Source organism: Ochotona curzoniae, unplaced genomic scaffold (genome assembly GCF_017591425.1).
Source record: "Ochotona curzoniae isolate NIBS_2020 unplaced genomic scaffold, NIBS_Ocur_1.0 contig_2688, whole genome shotgun sequence".
Taxonomy (NCBI): Eukaryota; Metazoa; Chordata; class Mammalia; order Lagomorpha; family Ochotonidae; genus Ochotona; species Ochotona curzoniae.
This window is the reverse complement of record NW_024465553.1, coordinates 5,792,448-5,816,807: the sequence shown is the minus strand read 5'-3', so window position 1 is coordinate 5,816,807 and position 24,360 is coordinate 5,792,448. Positions and strand designations below refer to the sequence as shown.

Sequence of the window (24,360 nt, the reverse complement as noted above, 5' to 3'; positions counted from 1 at the left end):
ACCCCTTGTTAGCAGGCCACACCAGCGTGACTGTGGCTTCCCCAATAGTGGGAATGCCTGGCAAGCCACTTGGCAAACACACTGCCACCTTGAGCAGAACAGGGATGCTGGGAGCTGGGCTTGTGGGTTGTGGGCTGAGCCCTGTAGCTTCCCTGTGCAGCTGGGTGACTTTCTTAGCATTAAAATGGTTTCTGTAATAACTCTTTTGTTTTTAATGTTTATGTATTTGAAGGGCAGAGCAAGAAAGTGAAAGGTAGGACTTGATGCGGTGGCTCTAGCTAAATCCTCACCTTGCATCTGCCAGGATCCCATGAGCCCTGGTTTGTGTCCCAGCTCCACTTCCCATCCAGCTCCCTGCTATATGGCCTAGGAACGCAGCAGAGGATGGCCCAAGGCTTTGGAACCCTGCACATGTGTGAGACCTGGAAGTAACTCCTGGCTCTTGGCTTTGGATTGGTTCAGCTACAGCTTTTGTGGCCAGATGGGGAGTGAATCAGTGGATGGAAATCTTTGTCTTTCCTTTTCTCTGCTTTTCCAATAAAAAGAAATAGCACATCTTAAAATCTACCCACTTTCTTCCCAAATGGCTGCAATTGTTGAGCCTGGGCCATATTGAAAATAGGAGCCAAGAGCCCCATCCTAGTCTCCTACATAGGCGGCAGGGGCTCAAGCACTCGGGTCACTTCCCGTTGCATTTCTGGACACATCAATGGGAAGCTGGGTCTGGGGTGGAGTAGCTGGAGCTCCAATCGGCAGCACTGTGATATTGGATGCCAGCATCACAGGCTGCAGCTAACCCACGGAGCCACGCCATCAGTCCCCATTCTGACTTCCTGATCGGTGTTCAGCAAAGGACATATGTCCCACTGTGACGAGGGCCCTCAGACCTCCCATGGCCCAGGGGCTGCAGGACCTGGCTGCTGGAGTCCACTACGTTTAGCAACCGGAGAAGCCCCACGGCATCCTCTAGTAGCTGTGCGCCAGGAGCTCTCAGACCACAGAAAGCACTTGCTTCTGGCTCTCTTGTCCAGGTCACTGTGGACACTGCAGGGTAGGGGACATTCTTTAGTGATACTGCTGTCTCCAAAAACAAGAGTTTTCTGAATTTGCCTTAGGCTTTCCAGAAGATACCTGACTTCTCATCTCAGCTGTGCTCTATGGCTTCTGTGTGACCTTGAACAAATTTTAGCCACTCGGTTTGCTTCCTCATTCGCCAAAACGGATGGTGAGATTTACAGCATGGTTTTGAAGACTGAGGGACTAGAGTTGTTTCACAGTGTGGGCATCTGTCTCACAGTGTGGGCACAGGTGGACCTGTGGCCTATACCCAAGGAGGCTCAGGGAATTCTGCCATTCATCCCTGCAACTGTGAGGATGCAAAGAGTACCTAGGTCCACATGCACACCCCCTTCAACTCCACAGAACCCCTGAATACAAACAGCATGACTGGGTCCAGTGAACAAATATCTGCCAAGCTTAGCTGAGCAGCACAGAAATCTGTGGTGCCCCCATGTCTGTGACAGGCCCCAACTGACTTGGGACACTGGGGTGGCACCAGGAGGCCACTCGTCCCTCAGTCCCCACAGGCTCCCTTTTCAGCCCATGCAGCCTCTGCCCCCACAGCAAGAGCAGAGGACATGCAGCCATGTCCTGGGATGGAGAAGGCCAGTGGTGTACATGGCGTCGCGTGGGTGGCAGCCCACCAAGCCCCACAGATGAGGGAAGTGGGGCTGAAGTCAAGGCTAGGTCTCGGAGGCCTTCCCCAACACACTCAGCAGGCTTTGTCAGCTCAGGGAATCTGAGGGAAGCCGAACTCAGCAAGCTCTTGTCCATCCTCAGGTGGGTGACTTGGGGCAAGCAGACGACAGCCCAGACGGTGTTACAGCACTGCCTGGGAAGAGCAGGCCATGCATTGAGAGTGGCAGCAACGTGCTACAGTGACCCGCAGCTCTGCTGCCCCAATCACACTGCAGGACCAGCTTGGAGCAGGGGCATGAGAGACAGTTCCTGCCCACCTTACCAAGGGCCTACTACTGTGCTGACCTAGGGGAATCACCAGGTTAATGATGAAACACACTGGATCACCATCTTGAGATGGAAAACAAAGCAAAACCAAAAACAGGATGCCATTCTGGTTCTGCCCATTGGTTTTAATTCAGAGGATGGCACTGAACACACAAGAAGCCTGTCAACACTGGAATGCAGGAATATTAAGCTGCTGCATTGAATGCTTAACCCCAAACAACACAAATCTGCAGGAGGTCTCTCCTGTTCAAGCTGGTGTGGAAGAATGGGAGATTTTCTATCTGTAGCAGGTGGTGGACTGGAAAGCAAGGGAGAAAGACTTTCACACACACAAGCAGAGAGTGACGGCAACACGCTGACAGGGCCACTACTGTGCACTCGTGCTGGGCTGCGGCTGCTCCGGCTGCTGCTCGCGCGCCTTCTTCCTCTTCTGTTTGGAGAGGCAGCTCAGCGCAGACTCCCCACGCTTGGGAGCAGACACGAAGAGGGGCAGCCTGCCGGACTGCGTGGGGTACTTGGTCTTCAGCTCCTCCTTGAACAGGGGCTGCGAGAGCAGGTGGCGCAGCTCCCTCTTGAGGACCTTCATCTGCTTTTGCCGCCGCCGCTCTTCTTGCTGGTCAGCCTTTCCTCCTTGAGGCACAATACACAGAGACCACATTTGCTCTGTGCCATAGAAATGTTTTGCTTCCCTCAATGGATAACACAAAGAAAACTATTCTAGAATTGTAGAAGGCAGGCAGGTTCAGAGGCTCTCTGTGGAAGCTAATGGGGGTTCTAATCATCTGGAGGGGACACACAGGACCACTCTCATTTATTCCTCACAAAACCCCTTAAAGATATGATAGCGTGTCATTTTACAGACAAGGCAACTCAGGCCTGCCTAAGGCCACAGGGCTAACCAGCTGTCAAACCCATCAGACTGTGAGTCTCCCTGTTGCAGCAGGCACCCACTCCCATCACCCCTTTGGGTTCTGGTAGGCTTTTACTGCTGCAGACATGCAGTGCTACTCCCTGGCCTGTCCCTCCCTATCCTTCACCAACTGTGCTGTGACTGCATGAGCAGAGGCGGGTTCAGCTGAGGGCGCGGCCTCTGTCTGCATGGAGAAGGGACGCTGGCGCACCCCATCTCTGAACTATCAGGAGGACCCTATCTGCTGGTCTGCCTCCTGGCTTCCACGCCAAGCAGACACCGTCTGCCTCTGATTCTGGCAGCAGCAGGGCCAAGCTGCACACTTGGTGGGGTGGGAGATGGCATGGACCTCCCTGTGCTGTCGTTGGTTCTAGCCCTCACACTCAGGACCTTTCCCACATGGGGGCCATGCACATCCACTGCTGATTCCGTAACTGCTGACCCTTGCCCACTGTAGGAGCTTAGGAAATGCTGGCAGCAAAGCTCTTTCCCTACAGACCTTCTGTCCATGAATCCTTAGTTCCCAAACATTAGAGCTGTAGAACACTGAATGAGAGGACAACATGGAAAGCAGGTATAGTAGTAACCATGGTTACAAATACCTTGAAGTGAGCCAGGTGCAGCAATAAGCACTTTGGGCTTCTGAACACATCTTCACAGCAGGCCCATGAGCAGGGAGGTGATTATCTGTGCTCGACAGATACGGACACTGAGCCTCCCTCAGTCCCCACCAGCCCAAGGCTTACCCTTATACATGTCTTCTTCCAGCTCAATCTCCAGGGCAGCCGCGGCCTGCTCAATCCACGAGTTGTGCAGACAAGCTTGGAAGTTCCGGTACTCAGCTTTCTCAATCTGCCTAGCTAGACGGATCCGCTCCTAGGGAAACAAACAGTCTCACACAGTGTTTAGGCCTCTTTAAGGCAGGCTCCCTAAACTGCACCTAATCAACGGTCACCACACACAGCTCAGCAACATGGGGCAGCATCTGGCTTTCATTAGAAAAAGTGTGGCAGCAGTCAAACCACGGGTGTGAACACGCACGTGGTTGCAAGAACCAGAGTTCGGGCCCGGTGCTATAGGTCAACAGGCTAATCCTATACCTCCAAGCACTGGAACCCCATATGGGCACTGGTTCATGTCCCAGCTGCTCCACTTCCCATCAGTCCCCAGCTTGTGGCCTGGAAAAGTAGAGGATGGCCCAAAGCCTTGGGACCCTGCAGCCACGTGGGGATCTGGAGGAAGTTCCTGGCTTCAGATCAGCTTAGCTCCAACCACTGTAGCCATGTGGGGAGTGAATTAGTGGATGAAAGATCTCTCTAAAATCTTAAAAAAAAAAAGAAAGAAGTAAATTTTCCTATAGCTGCCCTGGTTTGAGCATCAGGATGTCCACAGTGATTTTTCTCTCCCAGATGCCATAGCTGGCTATCACTTCTGAGTGAGATTAAACATCCCACATGCGTGCTGTGGGATGTGGACATTCAGACCACAGCAACAGGATGCCTCAAAGAAACAGAAGACCTTGTGACGCGGGAAAAGGAAGCACTGCGAGGCAGGCCGGTTCCTGGTGGGAATTCTCTACAACCTCCCCTTCTGTACCTGCACCTCTACCACACTTGCCACAGACCTAGCACATTTTTTCCAAGCCAAAGGAGCCAACAGTTTGAAGTGTCCCAAGCTTTTCCTCCCTCACTTCCTGTAACTCCAGCCCCTGAGGCACTGAATAAGCTTCACCTCCTCCCAATGTAACTGCAGGCCTTCCAGTCTCACAGTGCTCCATTTATGCCTGAACTTAGCACAGCATGGCCTGCTCCCAAACTGTGAACTGGGGAGAATGCACCCTGCCCCTGCTTCTGTCCCAGACACATCGTGGCTCACAATAAGCACTGAGCACTTGGAAAATGGCTGCTAAGGAAAATCAATCAAGAGTTAGTGGTGCATGTTTCAGGGATGTGCCAACCCTTTGGCGCCCACCTCAGAGACCCAGGAGCCCTCTGCCCACAGCTCTGAGCAGTGGCCCAGGCAGCTGTGCTCACAGCACTATTCAATGGGGAGGAGGTGAAGAAACAGCAGGGGATAAAACGCTTCACCTTTACTCACTCCCCCTTTATCATTTCTCCACACTCAGTCCTTGCAACCCCTTTCCATAACTCCCCGTGCAGCCGCGGGCAGACCTCCTCAGTTCCCCTCACTTGTGCCGGGTTACCCCGCTGGGCCTCAGCACAAGCCCCACATCAGCAATGGGTGTTAACTTGTCTTTTCACCTTGACCACATCCATGTACTTGGTCTGCACAGGGAACAGGGGGATGTCTTCCTCTTTCTTGAGGGTTTTGTAGATCTTCTTAAAGTTGGTCACATCCTCAGGCCCTATCAGCATCAGGCTGAGGCCTTCACTGGTGGCACGTGCCGTTCGACCACTTCGGTGGACATAAATCTCCGAGGTGCGAGGGACCTGCCGGGGGTAAACTGAGAGGTCAACACTGCGCCACCGCTCTTACCCCAGGGATACATCAAAAGCAGCCCCTTCCTTCCTAGCTGGGCAGGTAGAAACCTCCCTGGAATCCTGAAGGACCAGTCCCTGTTCCTCATCCCACACTCAGCCCATTCAGGTCCTTGTGTCCACACAGCTGGACGGTGGTGGTCACTCACCTGGTCGCTAGTCCCTCCCACTCCTCCTGCCTTAGCCCAAACCTGCCAGTGAGTGTCATCTTCCCAGTCTAGCTAAACAGACACCACTGGCTCTCAGTAGCTCAAGGTGTAACAGTGGTGACCATAGCAAACATCATGAAATGACTGTCCTGGGCCACACACCTGTAAGCATTCCGCATGTATTTTCTCATTTATTCTTCACAATACAAAGATAAATAGATGCTTAGATAAAGCACATTTTATAGACTAGGAAACTAAAAACAGGACATTATATAAACTAGGAAACCGAAACAGTTACATCTCCCCCCAGGTACCCAACCAAGTGGTCAAATCAGGAAATAAAAGCCACAGTCCCACTGAAGAAACCGCATGAGTCCAGCTCCACGGGCTCCCTTCCATAGGTATGAGACGTGCAGCATTCCAAGCAGCCACCACAAGCTGCTCATACGGTTGTTGAAATGTGATCCATTTACAGCCCTTCCCTTACAGGATGAAGGCCTACCTCCTCAAGCAGATGCCCAGGCTTTCAGTGACCTGCCCCCTCCTTCTCCCTCCCTGCCCCACATCCCTCTTCTCGCTGAGTCACCTGCACTGACACTGCCCGTTCCACATTCTTTCTTCCTCCCTTTTCTACCTCGTGTCCAAATCTTCTGCATCCTAAACACTAGGCATCTCTGACAAAGCAGTTTCGAACAGCCCAAATTAGCAGTTACCTCTTTCTCTCCCACCGCACTACGTAAACTTTCTAGTATCTTCCCCCTTAAAGAATGGCTGTGGTCATCATCCTCTCCCCTCAATTAGGTTTAGTGCTGCTTGGGACCTGCCCATCTGCCACAGGGTGACTCAGCCCCTTCTCTAAAAAGAATAGTAGAGACCTGCAAACCTGGCAACGGGACCGTATTTACAGAGTATATAACACTGGACTAGGTGCTTCTTCAGCACCAGCCAGTGTAGATCTCACAATAATCTTATTGGGTCATACTACATTACTTCCCATCCAGCCCCCTGCTGATGGGCTGGGAAAGTAGTGATGGTCTAAGTGCTTGGGTCCCTGTAGCCCTATGGGAGAACCAGGAGTAGCTCCTGACACCTGGCTGTGGCAGGGCCCAGCCATGGCTATTGCAGCCATTTGTGACGTGAACTGGCAGATGGAAGACTTCTCTGTTAAGTCTGCTTTTCAAATAAAAGGACAGAAAAGAAGGAAGGAGGGAAGGAAAGAAGAAACCATGACAATGAAATCAAAGGCACCACATGCCCTAAGTAATCATCTAGGAAGCAGCAGACAAGTGATTCAAGCTCAGTTGCCTTGTTCTGGAATCACCCTCACAACCTCAACTCTACCCTGCTACTTATTAGGTATATCCTGAAAATTACTGTTACTATGAACAACATTATTTAATAAATGGTTACAACATGCTGGCTGGCTTCCTAAAATCTCTGTGTGGATTACCTTATTTTACCCTGGTAAGAATCCTAAGAAATAGTTATTATAATAACTGCAGGGGCTTTGGGACCAATGAGTCCTCCTATTCCTTGCTTCCTGCACAGGAAGACACCAGCAAACTTCCTACCTGGTAATGGATGACATGTTGGACCTTAGGAATATCCAGACCCCGAGCTGCCACATCTGTTGCCAACAGAACACAGCTGTAGTGAAGAGAGAAAGCTCATTAGGAACTCCAACAGCTATCACGAATCACTCTTACCGGTTGCTGAGCACTACAAGTGCTATATCAAGAAAACCCTATTATCTTCTTTTTGTTGGCAGAGACCGAGGCTCAGACATGAGCTCCAAGATATGTACATGATATGAGATGCTTTGAAGTGACGGAAGACTCCCCCCTGAGCTGAACTAAGTGAGGAGAAACATGAGCGATCTCTACTGCTCCCTCCCGCCCGCTCCCCTCTGGTCAGTCACAGAGGCCCTGCCCGAGTTCTCATGCTCTTCCCGCCCAGCCTTTAGGTCTTAAAGCATCTTCCACATGACTTCCTCCATGATCTTCTTCAGCTCTCTGATCCAATCCACCTTGACAGGCAAACCTCCTGAACCACACGTGCCCAGTCTCATCTCCCCGGCTGCTACTCAGCTTACTCCATGGCACTTGATACGTTACACACTTTGGAATGTATTATTTTCTTCCACTAGAAGCTAAGCTCTGCAAGATCAAGGACTCTGCATTATTCACTGACATGCTAACAATGCCTAGAACATTCTTCAGTTCATAAAAAGCACAGGGTAAGCACATGTGATGTTCCTTTACACACGGCTCCAGGAGGGTGAGAAGCACTTATACATTGTGCCTATCTTTTTCTTTCTGTACCTGAATTATGTCACTAACGTGACATCATCTTCTAACTGCATTTCAGTGTTAGAAGAACTCAATAAATGTGTATTTCTAAAGTGCCAGCATAAGGCTTAATTTACTAAGAGTCCAATAACATAGGGTATTGATTAGGCACTGCAGCTACTCCTCGGTATTACGGAAGCCTCTGTAGGGTTTTATAGCAACCACATCTGCTAAATGAGGGAGACACTGGAAAATGGAGGTTTAGAGGTGCCTGCTATCTACTGTAAACTCCCTACAACAGAAGGCAACTTGTGCCCCCAACACACACACACACACACACACACAGACACATGGCTAAAGGCTTGGCCTCTGGAGCCAGGCCCGACTTACTCTTCCAGACGGGCGAACTGCTCCAGGTTCCGGAGCCTCTGCTTCTGGTGCATGCAGGCGTGCAGCGTCAGCGGCATGATGTCCAGCACTTTAAGCAGCCCGGAGAGCCGCTTGATGCAGGAGATGCTGTTGGCAAACACCAGGGTCCGGCCTGGGTACTGCATCAGGAAGTAGTAGAGGTACAAGTCCTTCTCGTCAGTCTCACAGTGGATCTTGGTCTCCGTCAGGGTCTCCACCGTGCCCTCGTTCCTTGTGAGGTCGATGACCTTTGGCTTACCCCTCATGCCAACCCTCTGCACGAGGAGGTCAAGCTTGGCAGTCTTGTCTATTTTCTTAGTGTGCTTCTTATGAAGGAGTCGGGCGGGTGGCTGATGCACCAGGGTCAATGTGGCCGAAAACACCAGTGTCTGTCTCTGTGGGTTGTACTGTGTGTCATTCAGCATCTCCAGCAGCTGCGAGAGCTCGGCAAAATGGCCCTTTTCCACCATCCGGTCAGCCTCATCCACGACCAGGCACCTGTGGACCCCAACAGACCCACAGTATTGGCTATCAGAGGAATCACAACACGTCCTACCCCACCCCAGCCACACCCTTAAGAGCACATGTAGGCATCCTGCTCCCACAGCTAGGGCCCCAAGCGTACTTAGCTTTAAGGCCAAGCACTGAACGAAATGCCCATGGCACTGTGTGAAAGCAGAACAAACTGCACATGCCACAAGATGAGCATGGGCTTGTTTCAGAATCGGGGGTGGGAAGAGGCACCATCTCTCACCTGAGCTGCCGAAGGTTGCTTAAATGGGGATGCCTTTCTTTAATCAGCTCCCATAGCCTGCCTGGGGTGGCGACCACAATCTCTGGCCGGCGGTTCAGCATCCTCTGCTGCTTCTGTGTAGACATTCCACCAACCAAAATGGCAGTTTTAATTCCTACGGGAAAGAAAACAGGATTTCCATTGAATCTGGCTATTTTGCTTCTTATTTGGTTAATCCAGGTAGTCCTACATTAGCATATCCATACTCAGAGGGATGCTGACACGGCAGGCCTGGCTGGACCACTGGTGCCATGGCTAGACAGCTTATCAAATATTCCATCATCTGGGCCCTGTCCACTTCTCCAACCACATTTCTTTCTGCTCTCTCTCCCTGCTACACCCAGGCAGCTCAGCCCCCAGGCTCTGAGAAAACCGAGCAGAGGCAGACAGCAGGGCGCGGAAGGACGTTATATGCTCTCCCAGAAAGGCCTTTCCGCCCTCCTCACAGTTCATGACTCTCCTCAGCTGTTCTGGTGGTGGAAGGCTTCCCACAGCACCAAGGTGGACAGGAACAATAGGATCATACCTGTAAAGTGCCTGGCAAAGTGCCTTGCAAATCCTAAGAACTTAATGAAATATTGCATTTATTACAAAACTAAAATGTCCCCTGTTTTCCTAAAAGGAATTCCCAGGAGAATTAGGTTCTACTGCCTTAAAGCTGCAGACCTTAGGAGTCACTAGTAAACATGCCTGGCCGTGTGGACCAGATGATCTCAGGTACAACCATCAGCTGTACTCAACCCGGCCTTTGTAGTGCAAAGGCAACCAGGAAGAGTGGAAGCAACAGGTGCACTGGACGTCCACCCGATGCAATAAATTAACTTACTTCCCATATGTCTAAACTGGCACCAGCTGAGTACCACCCCTGGGGGAACTGAGGAAATACCTCAGATTGACAGACCTTCCGCAGGGCTCACTACACCAGCCAACACCAAGCACTCCCTGGGAGGACAGGTACCACCTCCGGCAGTTAGGAATTAGGCAGTGCCTGTGCAATAGAGCACACCTCACCTGTGAACTTGGCCACGGCATCAATGTGCTGTTTGACCTGCACAGCCAGCTCTCGAGTGGGAGTCAGAACCAGGCCAAGCAGGGGGCGCTCTGGACGTGCCTTCCATTCCTGCTGGAACTTCCCACTCTGCTCTTCATCAAGCTGCTCCTCCTCATCCTCATTCTGGGTGGAGCCCAGTTTCTCCTGGATCAAGGATGAAGGCCCTTCCCCAGCGTCATCGTCACAGAGCAGTGGGGTCTGGGCCAAGACGCTGGATCCGCGCCTGGCTCCCACCTCAGCCCCAGCGGGCAGGGCTTCTCCCTCCAGCCCAGGCTCAGCTGCTAACTTGCTTGGGGATCCAGCTTCGGCTTCCACGGTGGTTCCGGTCTCGCTGGGTGGCATCCCACCATTATTTGCAATGGGGGTAGGATTTCCCTTCTGCCACTGCAACACTGCGTGAATCATGGGGATGGCAAAGGCAAGAGTTTTCCCACTTCCTGGAAAATAAACAAGCAGTGTGAATCCACAAATGTGCATTACTTTCATCTGAAACTGTTTCTTTTGCACACAATAAGGGACCCTTATATGACAAAGCACCACCTCTGCCAACCCAGAACCACGGCATTGTGCACAGATTACCCTAGAACAATATAAACAGAAGAACCTACGATTAATAAGGAGCCCTGAGAAAAATCTGAGACTGGCATTGAGATCTGGCAGCACTAGCTGATGAAATGTAACCTTCCAAGCAAGGGGTTAGGGCTGTAGTAGCCACTCCCTGTGACACTGGCATCCCATAAGGGAGCCAGTCTGTGTCTCAACTGTTCTACAGACCCCTCTTCCTGCTAATGGCCTGGGGAAAGCAGCAGAAGATGGGTCAAGAACCTGGGTACCAGCCACACATGTGGGAGACTAGGAAGCAGCTGCTGTGTTATTGTTCCTTCACAACAAAACCCCACACAAAATGCGGCTGGCACCATGGTATAGTGGGCTAAACCTCCATCTATTGTATGACAACCCATATGGGAAATGGTTCATATCCTAGCTGCTCCACTTCCAACCTGGCTCCCTGCTTATAGCCTGGGAAAGCAGTGAAGTCTTTGGGTTCCTGCATCTACGTAGGAATCACGGAAAAAGCTCTTGATTTTGGACTGGCTCAGCCCTAGCCGTTGCAACTATTTGGGAAAAAAAAAAACAGCATTCAGACCCTCTCTTTCTCTAACTCTGCCTTTCAAACAAAAACAAAATAAATCTTCAACATACACACAAAACATTCTCTTCATTATTTTGGTTTCATTGCTTAAAACTTTTAAAAAATGTATTTATTTACTTGAAAGAGTTAGAGAGAGAGAGAGGTCTTCCATCCACTAGTTAACTCCCCAAATGGCATCAATGGCCAGGACTAGGCTAGTCTGAAGCCAGGCTCCAAGAGCTTCATCCAGGTCTCCCATGTGAGTGCAGGGGCCCAAGCACTAAAGCCACCCTCCACTGCCTTTCCAGGAGCATCAGCAGGGAGCTGAACCAGAAGTGGGCAACAGAGCCTTGAACCAGCACCCATATGAGATGCCTGTACTGCAGCACTTGTTCAACCTGCAACACCACAGCAGCCCCAGCTGCAGCACGGCTGACTGGGTGCTGTCTTGCTACTGCTCCCAGCAACCCAAGTCAGTACTGTACTGCGTATCACTAGCTGGGGAAGAGATCCAAGCGCATAATCTGTGGTGTGGTTTCTGCTAAATGTGCATCAGTGTCCCACCACCACAAAGTTGAAAAATAACCTAAGAACTCTCTGTAGATGACAGCTCAAATTTACTTCACCTGGGCAGTCAGAATAACAAGATATCCGGGTTGAGAATTTAAACGCAGTCCCAGGGGCTGGGGCTGTAGCATGGAAGGTTAAGGTGCCTCCTGGAGTTTATACAGCACTGCTCCACCTCCAGCCAGCTCCCAGGTAATGTGGGAATGTGACAGAGGATGGTCCAAGTGCTTGGGTCCCTGGCTACATGGGAGACTGGAAAAGGATTCCAGTTCTTGGCTTTGGCCTTGGCCAGCCCTGGCTGTTGCAGCCACTTGGGGATTGAACTAGTAGGTGGAAGACCTTTCTCTTTCTCTGCTTTATATATAAAAAAAAATCTTAACAAACAAAACACTTTCAAAGTAATAATGTCGCAGCAGAAGGCAACAAATGTCCTCTGGAGGAGAAATCATTATTATTAGCTCAAAAGGCAGCCTCCGAGCCACAGTCCTGCCCCTGCAGGCACCTGGGCATGACCTCGGGACAAAGCCTTCTCTGTGCCTGTCAGCTTCCAAGAGAGGGTTTATTTTGGTGGACTTTTCTAAACTCAGAGCAATCACTGAATCGACGTAGGAATCAGCACTCAATTCAGATCTCACCTTTTTATCAGGGATGCTCACCCTGTACCTGTGAATATGTATTTGGTTATTTGCTTCTACTTCCTGGCAGAGCTCTGGAAACCTCTGTAAATTCCTGAGTGATGGGGTGATCAGATCATCCTCCATTATACAAGGTAACTTGATCCTGGGTTCCCAATACCAGATTTTTAAAAAACCTTTAAAATCTCACGAATATTAACTATCTTTTGGTATGTTAACTAGTTGGTTGGTTGCCAAAGCACTACCCATTTCACTGGAGGGTTGGAACTTTGATTTTTTGCCTCCCTGCTAAGCTGCAGGGAGGAAAGAAGAGCTGGAATTCTGGCCCCATCAACGATGGCCAAGGACTCCATCACCATCGATCGTGCCTGCACAGTGGGAGCATCACCGAGAGCCTCCAGAGGTTCACTTCCAGGCTGTGAACATGTCCAGGGTGGCACGAGCAGAGGATACAAGACCCCACACCATGTCTCCCCTCACCCAGTGTCTGCCCTATGCGTCTCTTCCCTTTGTTCCCAAGTTACATCATCAACAGTAAACCATCATTAACAATCACTATTTCTTCTTAAAGTTCATCTATTTCTTTTTAAATCAAGCGTTACAGAGAGACCGAGACAGAGATCTTACATCCTCTGCTCATTCCCCAGACAGCCAGGGAGAGGCCAGACCAAAGCCAAGGGCTTCATCTAGGTCTTCCATGTGGGTGGCAGCAGACCAAACATTTGGATCATCTTCTGTTGCTTTTCTCAGCCTATAATGGGGAGCTGAGTTGGAAGTGGAACCACCAGGACACAAACCGGTCCCCACATAGGATGCAGGTATTGTAGGTGGTGGCTTTACGTGTCACACCACACCACTACCCCATTATAACAAACTGCCTAATCTTAGGAGGTGACATGGGTCAGATGTGCAGGTAAGAACATCAGAGGCACAGGGCCTGGGACTCTGGATTAGCAGCTGAAATGGGGGCACTCCTGTGGGATGGCGCCTGTAACCTGTGTAAGTAGTGTCAGAGTTGTAAACGCCTTGACTGTTGTCCAGAAGGCTGGAAAACCAGGGACGAACAGTCACCTCGCACCAGAGTCCAGCTAAAGACTCCTCACAACAAAGCCTTTCCAGGAATTGCATCTCTTTCTTACACCGGCCAAGCTGAACACCAGCCTCTCACAAGCGCTCGTCTTGGCCCTACTTCACTCCTGTGGAGCTATCCATAGCTCAGGAACACGCCAGAACACCTGCCCCGATCACAAACATTTCACTCAACAATTCCACCCTCAGTGGGCCACCTGGCCTTTCGGAGCTACAGGCTCAGTTTAGCAGCTGCCTATGGCGGCCAGATGCCCCTACCTGTCTCAGCAGCCCCCAGGACGTCCAGCTTGTCACGGATGGCAGGTGCCAGGGTCAGCGCTTGGATGGGGGTGGGTGCAGAGAAGCCGAGAAAGCTAAGTGCCCGCAGAACTGGCTTGGGCACAAACAGGTCCTTCCATGCTGACACGTCTGCCTTGTGGTCGTGCGCCTCGGCCACCCACGTCTTGGCCTTTTTGGGCCCCTTGGGGCCAGTGCTCTGGGAAGACGCCGGCTGGGGGCTCCCTTTCTTCGTCTTCTTTTTCCGAAGAGTGTGGGAAAGGCTTTCTGCCGAGGCCTCTCGCCCTGCTTGGGGCTCAGGTGGGCCGCCACTGCCACCGCCTGCCTGGCACTCCTCAGGCCCGGCCTCCTGGGCCTGGAGCTCTTCCTGGGCGCTCGCCCCTTCGGGGACCACACCCTTACTCCTCTTCAGCTTGATCTTCTTCTTCGGGGAGCTCGAGTCGCCTTCCTCCTCTTCGGACGCGGCTTCGGCCCGCGCCTTTCTCTTCCTGGGCTCCTCCTTCGAGAAGAGACTGCTGGGGTTCCTGGCCGGGGAGACCAGCCGGTAATCTGTGAGCTCCTCGAAGCACACCAAGTCGTCCATCCGCCCGTCAGCAAAGAGGCTGGGGTCAATCTTCACCTGCTTCCACTTTCCCACCACTTTGATCCCCTTTGTCTGAAACTTGATATAGCTCGAGGGCTTCGGGCTCGACTTTTTTAACTTCATGGTTCCTGGGGAGAAAAAAAAGGTGGAGAGAAATGCCCCATGAGGCTCAAGGATGGAGAGAAGTGAGACGTGAGGAGAAAGATGCTCCATGCCATCTGTCCAGTCCGTGCAAAGAACCGCATTCCAACCTGGATTAAGTCAAACAGGGGAAGCAATGCGCCCACCGACCAGGCAGAAAGAAAGGTCCAGAAGGGGGCGGGCACCGGAGCTGGCCTCGGTGTGGACTGCAGATCCGACACCCTCGGGGTGAGACGCTGGGTGTGCCCCCCACTACTAGAGCAGGGGAGGGAACTCGGGAAGATCCAAGATTTATGCAAATATTTTCCTAGAGATTTGGCCTTTGCCAAAGGAGCTTCATTACCCTTCCGTCAGCGACCCAAAGACCTGGTAGGCCCACTTCGGGTGGGACACCCGAACATTCTCCACTTTGAGAAAAGCCCCCAAGACAGCTCGGTTCCGACCCGGCCCCGCCATCGGCTGGTTCCAGCCCTCCGGTGAGCCGTGGGGCTCAGCTGGTCCGCCGACCAAACGCGGGACAAGGTGAGTTCGGGCCTCGGCGACGCGCTACGCCACCAAGAAAAAGTGACGCAGGCCAAAAATCACTCCTCATGGCGCCGCCGCCGCCACAGACCGCGGGGGCGAGGAGGCCGGCGGCGACCGCCCTCGGCCGGCAGGGATCCGTGCTGGGGGCGCCGGGGCCGACCCGCCCTCTCCGCTCCTCCGAGGACCCCGGGGCGCCCGAGCCGGGACGCGGGGGCGCGGGCAGCCGGGCACCGGCGCCTGTGTTCGATCCGGGAGGGGACCCAGCCTCCCCGCGGTCCAGGGCCCGACCCCTTCCCGGATCTCACCGAGCAGAGTCGGCAGCGCCGCGCCTTCTGAGCCGCCGCGTCCCTCAGCTGCTGTGGATCCTCAGCCTCCTCAGCAACCTCAGCCTCCTCAGCCGCCGCCGCCGTCTCTCAGCCTCCCAGCTGCAGCGCACGCCGCAGTTCCGGGGCGGAGCCACCACGCAGGCCCCGGGAAGGAAGTCCTGCCCCCCTGGCGTGAATTCCGCTGTCTGATTGGCTCCTCGCGGAGCTTGACAGTCCAGCTCGATAGCGGGGGCGGTGCTCGTGTTCTACTGGGTTGTCGGGCCGCACCGTGTTCGGATCGCCGTGTGCCAGAGATGCTGGTCTGTTTTCAATGCAGTAGCTGTGTACGTAGGGAGGCCCCCATGTCCGCTTGAAGCATTTTTTAGGGGGATGGGGTGGGATGGGGTTGTCTGTGGACGCCTCGCTTGTTGCACACGAATCTGCCCGACTCCCAGGCTCCCTATTTAATGACGGAACCACTCGGGTTCCTTTGTTAGTTGTGGAGGAATCAATGTCACAGGTACCACAGGAGCACCGGGAAGATTTCTGAATTAGGCGTTGTTTTGTGGTCTGCTACCTTGGGGTGAGCGAAGAACAGCGGTGGGCTTGGGTCCCGTGACCACCCCGGCCTCGGCCTCCGCCGTGCACAGAGCTTGCCTTGTTGCCTGGGGAGACACTGTGTCCCCGCTGGTGCCTGAGGAGGTCTGCTGACCAGGTCAAGCCGTGGGCTGTGCTGGTGTGAGGAGCAAGGCTGTCTGGGTTAAGCCTTACTCCCTGGGGAGGTGCCGGGCTGGCATCACAGAATCTGTGTCCAGGGAAACGAGGCGCCTCGGTGGGAGTCGGGGAGGCCTCTGGTGGGGGGGAGACGGAGGTGGGGGCGGTCATCTGTGTGGGGTTCTCAGTGGCACAGCCGGCAGGATATGTGTGTGTAATGTAGTTAGAGCGGTGGGAGCTAGGTACTTTCCTCCGTTCCTCTTAGTATTTTCCATTTAAAATGACTATATATTTTTTTAATGTGTTGAAACGCGGAGCAATAGAGACAGGGTTGGAACGAGAGAGATCTTCCATGTTAATTCACTCCCCAAATGGCCGCAGCAGCCGGGGCCGAGCCGGCCCAAAGCCAGGAGCTCCAGCTTGGTCTCCCACACGGGTTTCAGGGGCCCAAGCAGTCAGGCCATCTGTTGCTTTCCCATGGCACATAAGAGGGAGTTGGACAGGATGTAGACCAGCCAGGGCACACTCGGCTGGCACTCCAGTATGGGACAGTGATGTCACAGGCAGTGGCATAACCCACTGCACTGCACCGCAAAATAGTGACTTTCTAAATAAAGGTATATAACAATTTCATTTTTACAACATAGGCTTTCCTTTTCTCAGTTGAAAAAATTGAGTAAATCAGAGGTGAGTCCCAGCCGCCTAGAGGTGCCTGTATGATCTTCCATTGCCAGTGACTAGAAGGCTTGAGCTTTGCAATGAGCAGATGTGGGGCTGGTGTGATGGCTCATTTGGCTAAACCTCTACCTGCAAGCACCAACATTCCATATGGGCACCGGTTCATGTCCCTGTTGTTCCGCTTGCCATCCACCTCCCTGCTACAGCCTGGAAAAGCAGCAAAGGATGGCCCGAGTACTTGGGAACCTGTACCCATGTAGGAGACTGGGAAGAGACTCCTGGCTCCCAACTTCAGATCAGCTCAGCTCCAGCCGTTGTGGCCATTTGGGGAATGAATTGGCGGTTGGAAGATCTTTCTTGCTATCCATATCTCTGTAAAAAAAAATCTGCCTTTCCAATAAAAATAAATGCATTTTAAATATATGCATATGAATAAAGAAAGGGCAGGTGCGATTTCCATAAGGAGAAAAGAGTGAGAGGAGGACATGGAGTTTGCATCAAGAACTCTCTAAAATAAAGTGACTTGCCTCTCCAGGACATGCAGGTAAGTTGGCTGGATTGAAACCGGAAGTGGGTAAGGCAACTGCCTCCACGCATCTGTTCCCTGGGTCTGAGCAGATAATCGCCCTCAAGTGGGAGTTGCTCCAAGGAAAACTTATTAACTTGTGGCAGATGAGTGTCACAGTGTCCTCAAACTCCTCCATGAGAGGTTGATTGGGGAGAGTGCCTGGGAAGGAGAAAGCGGACGGAGAGCCCTTCCTGCTTGCAGTGGATACCCTGCCCCCTCAGTCCGGCCTCTCTCCGGCTTGCTTTCTCCCCGGTGCGCTGGGGCCCTCTGAGGACAGTGTCGCTGGATAGAATGTCCTGGAACAACCTGTGAACGATAAGCTCAGGCCTGTAAACTCTCAGGCTGTCCGTGGCTTTTGCCTCCCCTCCCGCTTTGCCTGACGCGCTTGACTAATGTTAGCTGGCCACTCCAGCAAAGTATTTGATCTGCTGCTGCTGCTTCTGTGCTAAGAGAACAGCATGACCCTGGGGGAGATGTGATCCGATGTTTGCTGTCACGCCTGACCAACCACCAGCCCAGAGTGACCTTAGCAGTTCCTGTAACTGCCATCACACTTCCTATCCAGCATTTTTGTGCATTTTATATAGAATATTTATCCAAGAAATGCCAAGTTTGGAGAAAACATGTTGCCGATGAAATACTTTATGGTGTCCAGTAGTCATATTAAGGTGGCAGACCTGAAGATTGTTTTTCTCTTCCCAGTATTTCAATTTTGACATAATTATTCTATACAGCTACATATAGTTTATGGAGATAGAAGTGATGTATGAACATTACATCATGCTTATTTCCAGTTAATTCTTGTCCCTTCCCCACAATATCATTATGTCTTTGGTATATGTCATTTTTGCATTTCCTTTTATCATGTGGTAAAAATGACTAAATGACTGAGACACCATAACACATCCATTGTGTTGCCTACATCCTTGAAGTTCCAAGTCCACACCTGCGAAACCTAGAGCGCACCCTGTGGCAGCACACCGCAAAGGTCTCTTTCTGCATGATTTGGCAAGTAGCCTTTTCACTCAACAATAAATGTATCATGCACTCACTGTTCCCCAGGTTAGTATATATAAAGCTGTAACCAGAGGGCAGATCCAGGTTATTTAAGGACCTAAAGCTTACATAGTTGGAGACAGGGAGAAATCTTAAAAAGTAAAATAGAATCGCAGTACAAAATGCCAGTAGTACTACAATGTTGCTTCAACCCTACGGAGTAAGGAGGAGGGAAGTCAAAAGCAATGGGATCTTACCACATGCTGCCGAATTACTGGCCTCCGAGCTCGCCCTGCCGGCAGGGAGTAAAGAGTGGCCTCTCCTGGCCCAAGCCAACCCTGGGCAGTTATGTACTTTCTGGGGCTGGTAATGGCAGTGCGCCTCCCCGGTGCTGTTGCATCCTCCACTGTGAACGCTCCAGGGCCCAGAGCCAATGACAGTCATCCCCGACTTGCCTCTTACACCAGTTCTATGAATCATCTGGATTGTGCCAAGCTGACTCCCTGTGTGAGAATGTCAAGGTGAGGTGTAGGGGAGGGGGCCTTTGACAAAGCAGTTGAGATGCTGCTTGATCTGTCGGCCTCCCCTGTCCTCCCCTTCCCAGCTGCCTGCTCATGGGCACCCTGGGAGGCAGCAGGTAATATGTGGATCCAGTACCCGGACTTTCACCCACCCCCAACCCAGTGCCCTCCACATGGGAGACCCAGATGGAGCTCCTAGCTTCTGGCTTAGTCCTGGCTGGTCTTGGCTGTCACAGACATTTGAGGGTTGAACCAGTACATAGGAGATCTTGATTCATCCCATCCACTCCTCTCTCTGTCCCATTCAAATGAATAAATACATTATAAAATAAATTTTTTTTGCTTTAAAGATGTTTATTTGAAAGCAAGAAAGAGAGCTTCCATCTGCTACTTTCACTCCACACATGGCCACAGGGCTGGGCTGAGCCAGGCTGAAGCCAGGAGCCAGGGACTCCATCCGGGTCTGCCACACCAGTGACAGGGGCCCAAACACTTGGGCCATCTTCCACTACCACAGGTGCTTTAGCAGGGAGAAGGACTAAGTGGAGCAGCCAGGGCATGAGGCAGTACTTGGATATGAGATGCTAGTGTCACGAGTAGAGGCTTAACCCGTTGCACCACAACACTTGCTTCCCCACTACCAATATTTTTTTTAATGTTAAAGTGGAAGGGTCACGGAGACTTTACCTGTGCTGTTTCTGCAGCAGTTAAAGCCCTGTGCCAGGACCCTGTTCTCACCCAACTGTGCCAGTGCACCTGACATGTGAGGCAGTTTGGCTCCAGAGCCTACAGGTGGCACTGTGGCTTTTCTAGATCACCTCCTGGTCACCTCCTGGGTGGCAAATTCAGCATGTCCTCTCCTGGAACTTCAGCAGAGGTGACCTGTCCTGGCCAGCTATTGGCTATGTTTGTACCCATTCGGCTTGAGGCAGTCTGAGCAATTTACATCTCTAGTGCTGAGCCATGACAGTGCTGGGGACCTGGTCCCCCTGTTCTGACGTGGCTGATAGTATGTTAGAAATAGGGAAATGACAAGTCTGTGTAATCTTTGTGTTAAAATTCATCCAAATTGTTTTCTGAGGGGGTCAAGCTTCTTGAGTGGCACCTGTTACGTCTCAGCACTGACCTGGGGGGAGAAGGAAGGAGGGAAAACAACTCCAAGAGCTTCCAGGGAGGCAAGATGGGCCGTTTTCCCCTCTGCGTGTGCATTTTGTTTTACATCGCTGTGCGTAAAGAACAGATGAGTCCTAAAAGACTAAGCATCTAGTCCTTTCTAGATGTTAAGGAAGTCACCGGTGTGTGACCGAAGTAAAGTTAAATTGTGCATTCTGTGCTCTGATCCCTAGGAAAGATAGTTTCTGAGAAAGGGGGCATTTTAGTCCATGGGGTTAATGGAGAAGGAAGGGGAACGAGGCCAGAATGTTCACATTTCAAAGATGCTTTCCCTTGACCACTGTTGCTGTGTGTAGGCAGTTTAGGACCGCTGTGTACAAGGTGGACATAGTAAGCCCTTGCTCAAAAGATTGACTTTGTTGTAGGTGTTTACAGGTGCACAGCATAAGTTTAGTATATAAGTGATGAAATCACTTTGCGCATGTCTTCTCTGGTAAAGCTCACGCCTTCAGGGAATGAAGTTGCTAGCCACCTCCATGAGCAGCATGTGCAGTGTGTGCCTGCCCAGTGGTTTGAAGGAGGTGGAGGGAAGGGAGCATAAAGGCAATACGCTACCGTGGTCCTCCTTGAACATTTCTGCTAATATTTTCCTGTATGTTTCTATGTGTTTTGTTTTCCTGGGCATGCCACTACAACAGCCAGAACTGCACTAATCTGAAGCCAGGAGCCTGGAGCTTCTTCCAGGTCTCCCACATGGATACAGGGTCTCAAGGCTTTGGGCCGTCCTCTGCTGCTTTTCCAGGCCACAAGCAGGGAGCTGGATCGGACATGGAGTAGCCAGAACACAAACTGGTATTTATATGGGATGCTGGCACTTGAAGGTGGAGAATTAGCCTGTTGAGCCATGGCACTTGGCCCTGGAAATGGAATTGTTAAGCTACTCTTGTGGTAGTATACTGTCTATTGCACTTTAAAAAAAAAAGATTTATTTATTAAAAAAAGATTTGTTTTATTGGAAAGGCAGATGTACAGAGAGGAGGAGAGACAGAGAGGAAGATCTTCCATCCGATGGTTCACTCCCCAAGTGACTGCAATGGCCAGTGCTGTGCCAATCTGAAGCCAGGAGCCAGGAACTTCTTTCTGGGTCTGCCATGCGGGAGCAGGGTCCCAAGGCTTTGGGTCATCCTCGACTGCTTTCCTAGGTCACAGGCGGGGAGCTGGATGGGAAGTGGAGCTGTCAGGATTAGAACTGGCGCCCATATGGGATCCTGATGTGTTCAAGGCGAGAACCTTAACTATTACGCTATCGTGCTGGGCCCTGTCTATTGTACTTTTACAATAGGTTAATGGAGGAGGGAAGGAATAAATTGCAAAATGTCTTCTGTTTGTGTGTGCTAGAAATTTTGAACTTACACACTGACCAGTATCCTATATGCATTTTATTTAACTTTGCTGGGGCCTAATGTGTGTAGACAGGACAAAGGAGTCCTAAATTTGTAATTTCTAGTCTCCAGATATCAGAGAGGTTGCCAGTGTGTGGCAAAAGTAGAGTGAGCAGACAAACACACTTTTGCATAGTTTGTGCTGAAATTCACAAAAAGACTTTTCTGAAAAGGACTTGTGAAATGGTGATGTTGTCTGTATCACAGACATTGTGCCCACATCTGCCTGTAGGTGGCGGTAGGAAGGAGTTGGTAGAAATGAGGGATTCTCTAGACCTTCATGAATATTTCCATTTAGAAGACATCTGCTGGTATAACCGTTTACATGTGTAGAGTTTTTTCGACATTTCTGTGTATTTTATATGGACAAATGTAAGTCTTTATTTGAAACATCTAGTCTTTCAGGCTGTTTAGAAGTGTGTACTGCACGCTGAAAGTAGAGGTAGTAGGTAATGCATTTTGTAGGTATCCTTTTGTTAAACTCATAGGAGCTACTGTCTTTGGAAGTGGATGATGAGTCTCTTCTTGGAGCAGACTACAGTGTTACGACTGTGCTGCAGGGAAGGGAGAAAGTCCCAAGGACTTTCCAGCCCTGGGTCTGTGGGAAGGCAGTGGCAACCGTGTCCATCAGGGCAACCATGTCCATCGGGTGCTGACATTCACACTGCCGTGTGCACACGAAGAACAAATGGGTGCAGCCTTACAGCACCAGCCTTCCTGTGTGATAAAGAGGTTGCTCGTGTTTGACAAAGGGAGCAAGTGGATATATTGAGCGTGTTTTGCATTGAAGATCGTAGGAAATCTTAAAAGCACCTGTGGGAGTGAAATTGTTAAAATTCCCTCCCAGCATTACAGACACTTGGACCCGTCTACCAGGCTGGAGGAGACGGGTCACGAGTGGCGTCTAGGCTGGAAACATTCTCGTTTAGAAGGCACTGTCACATGAGAACCTTTGTTCCATGTATAAGATTTTTGGGTGTCACTGTGTGGATAGCAGACAGTGAAGTCCTTACTGGAAACATCGAGCCTCCAGATGTCTAAAAGTGCTGAAGGTAACATCCATGTAGATACTTTTGTTCTTTCATAGGAATGGTTGCATTTAGGGAGTGTAGTTTAACATTAACTCAGTGTTATGGAGAGAAGGCTGACTGGTCGCCGGGCGTGGGCCTGGACACGAGGTGGGCAAGAGTCAGCTGGTTTAGGTTGTGTATCCATGGTTCTGTGTGTACATTTGAGTTCACATTGCCATGGAGTAAAGATAAAGAAGTCCAAACACCCGAAGTATGTTAAAAGTAGTAAAATAACCCTTGTAGAACCCTCCCTTGGGTGACTCATGGGAAGGACGATCTTTTGGAAGCGATTGTTGTTAGCCCTCTTGGAGCTAGATGTCATAGTCTTGGCTTAGTCATGGAACTGGAGGAAGGGAAGGGTCAAGGGATGGGCTTGCTGCTACGATCTCCATGTCTAAAAGACAGTTTTAAATTAAACCAGTAGAAGTGTGTATATTCCGTTTTTCTTAAAATTTTTTTTCCACTGGAAAGACAGATTTACAGAGAGCAGAGATAGAAATCTTCCATCCTGCTGGTTTTCTCCCCAAGTGGCTGCAACAGTCAGAGCTGAGCCAATCTGAAGCCAGGAGCCAGGACTTTTTTTCAGGTCTCCTAAATGGATACAGGATCCTAAGGTTTTGGGCCATTCTCTGCTGCTTTCTCAGTCCAAGAACAGCGAGTTAGGTGGGAAGTGGAGTGGAGCAGCCAGGACATGAACTGGCTCCTATATGTGATGCTGGTGCTTACAGGTGGAAGATTAGCCAATTGAGCCATTGCAACTGCCCCATGTGTGCATTCTTGCTAAACACGATAATGGATAAACTCATTCTTTACAGTAGCTAGGCCTCACAGATGTCATGGGGTAGTGACAGTGTGTGGTGAAAAGTAGAGCTGGTAGATTAGCTAGTGTTTGTGTATGTGTTATAATTGATAGAAAAGACACATCTTGGAACTGTATCTGTCAAACCACCTCTGAGCAGAGCGTCTCAGGGCTTGCTCAGGGGGTTGGCAGCAAGGGGGCAGAAGCAGGCATAAAAGAAGGGATGTGTACCGAATGCAGGGGTACATTGTGATATGAGCCACTGGGGCTGTGTTCCCTTTGGCTGTGCTGTAGGAACACATCAGTGGCTATGTGGGAATGGCCTTTCTTTGTCAATTCTTCAGTATCACCAATCTGATCATGAATTCTCTTACAAACTTTTCACTCATGTACCATGCTATGTGTGTGGTTTTACATTGGACAGTAAGGGAATGTGGCATATTAATTAATTATAACTTGCACAACACTTGAGTTTAGAGGCATTTTGATCATTTTGTTTTGCTTTAAACAAAGTGTTTGTCCCCACCCCCCAAAAATGACAATTATGTTTTTTCTTACAAATTGAGTTGGTGTAGTATGTTTTTGATTGTCAAAATACTTACATAGCTTTGGGAGTTTTTATTTGATAAATATTGATAAAGTGTGAAGAAACATGATCCATACACTCCATATAATCCCATTCAGGTTGAAATGGGTGTGTGTGCCTGTGTTGCGGCATAGCTAGTGGCATCAGCATCCCATGAGGGAGCTGGTTCAAGTGACAGATGCTCCACTTCTGATCCAGCTCCCTGTTAATGCGCCTGGGAGAGCAATGGAGCATGCCCATGGAAGAAGCGCCGGGCTTCAGATTGGCTCAGCTCCGGCTATTGCAGCTCTCTGGGGAGTGAACCCCAGACAGGCCTCTCTATTTCTCCTCTCTAACTTTGCCTTTCAAATCAATAAATGCACTCTTTTAAAAGTCTCTCACGTGGGTGGGTGCCTTGGCCTGATCCAGGAGTGCTCTCTGGCTTCTCCCCTGTAAATCATTCTGTCTCAGTCTGTTTGCCTACTTGCAAGTACAGTAACCCAGTCTGTGCGAGACCCC

The 24,360-nt window shown here is 50.8% G+C and overlaps 1 protein-coding gene across 2 annotated transcripts; it reads right to left on the bottom strand.

Annotated features, from left to right (window-relative positions):
* Positions 1 to 2,132: 2,132 nt before the first annotated feature.
* On the bottom strand, positions 2,133 to 15,489 carry DDX24 (DEAD-box helicase 24). Of its 2 annotated transcripts, none has more exons than XM_040975111.1 (9): positions 15,376 to 15,489; positions 13,804 to 14,532; positions 10,083 to 10,559; positions 9,033 to 9,186; positions 8,261 to 8,776; positions 7,154 to 7,229; positions 5,197 to 5,385; positions 3,682 to 3,811; positions 2,133 to 2,655 (listed from the first exon to the last, which is right to left on the bottom strand). In XM_040975111.1, the coding sequence occupies exons 2-9, from the start codon at positions 14,525 to 14,527 to the stop codon at positions 2,393 to 2,395; spliced, it is 2,529 nt and encodes an 842-aa protein (XP_040831045.1). In that variant the 5' UTR covers positions 14,528 to 14,532; positions 15,376 to 15,489; the 3' UTR covers positions 2,133 to 2,392. The 2 variants fall into 2 exon arrangements, with proteins under 2 accessions (XP_040831045.1, XP_040831046.1); XM_040975112.1 differs by lacking the exon at positions 15,376 to 15,489 and adding an exon at positions 14,656 to 14,816.
* Positions 15,490 to 24,360: the final 8,871 nt, after the last annotated feature.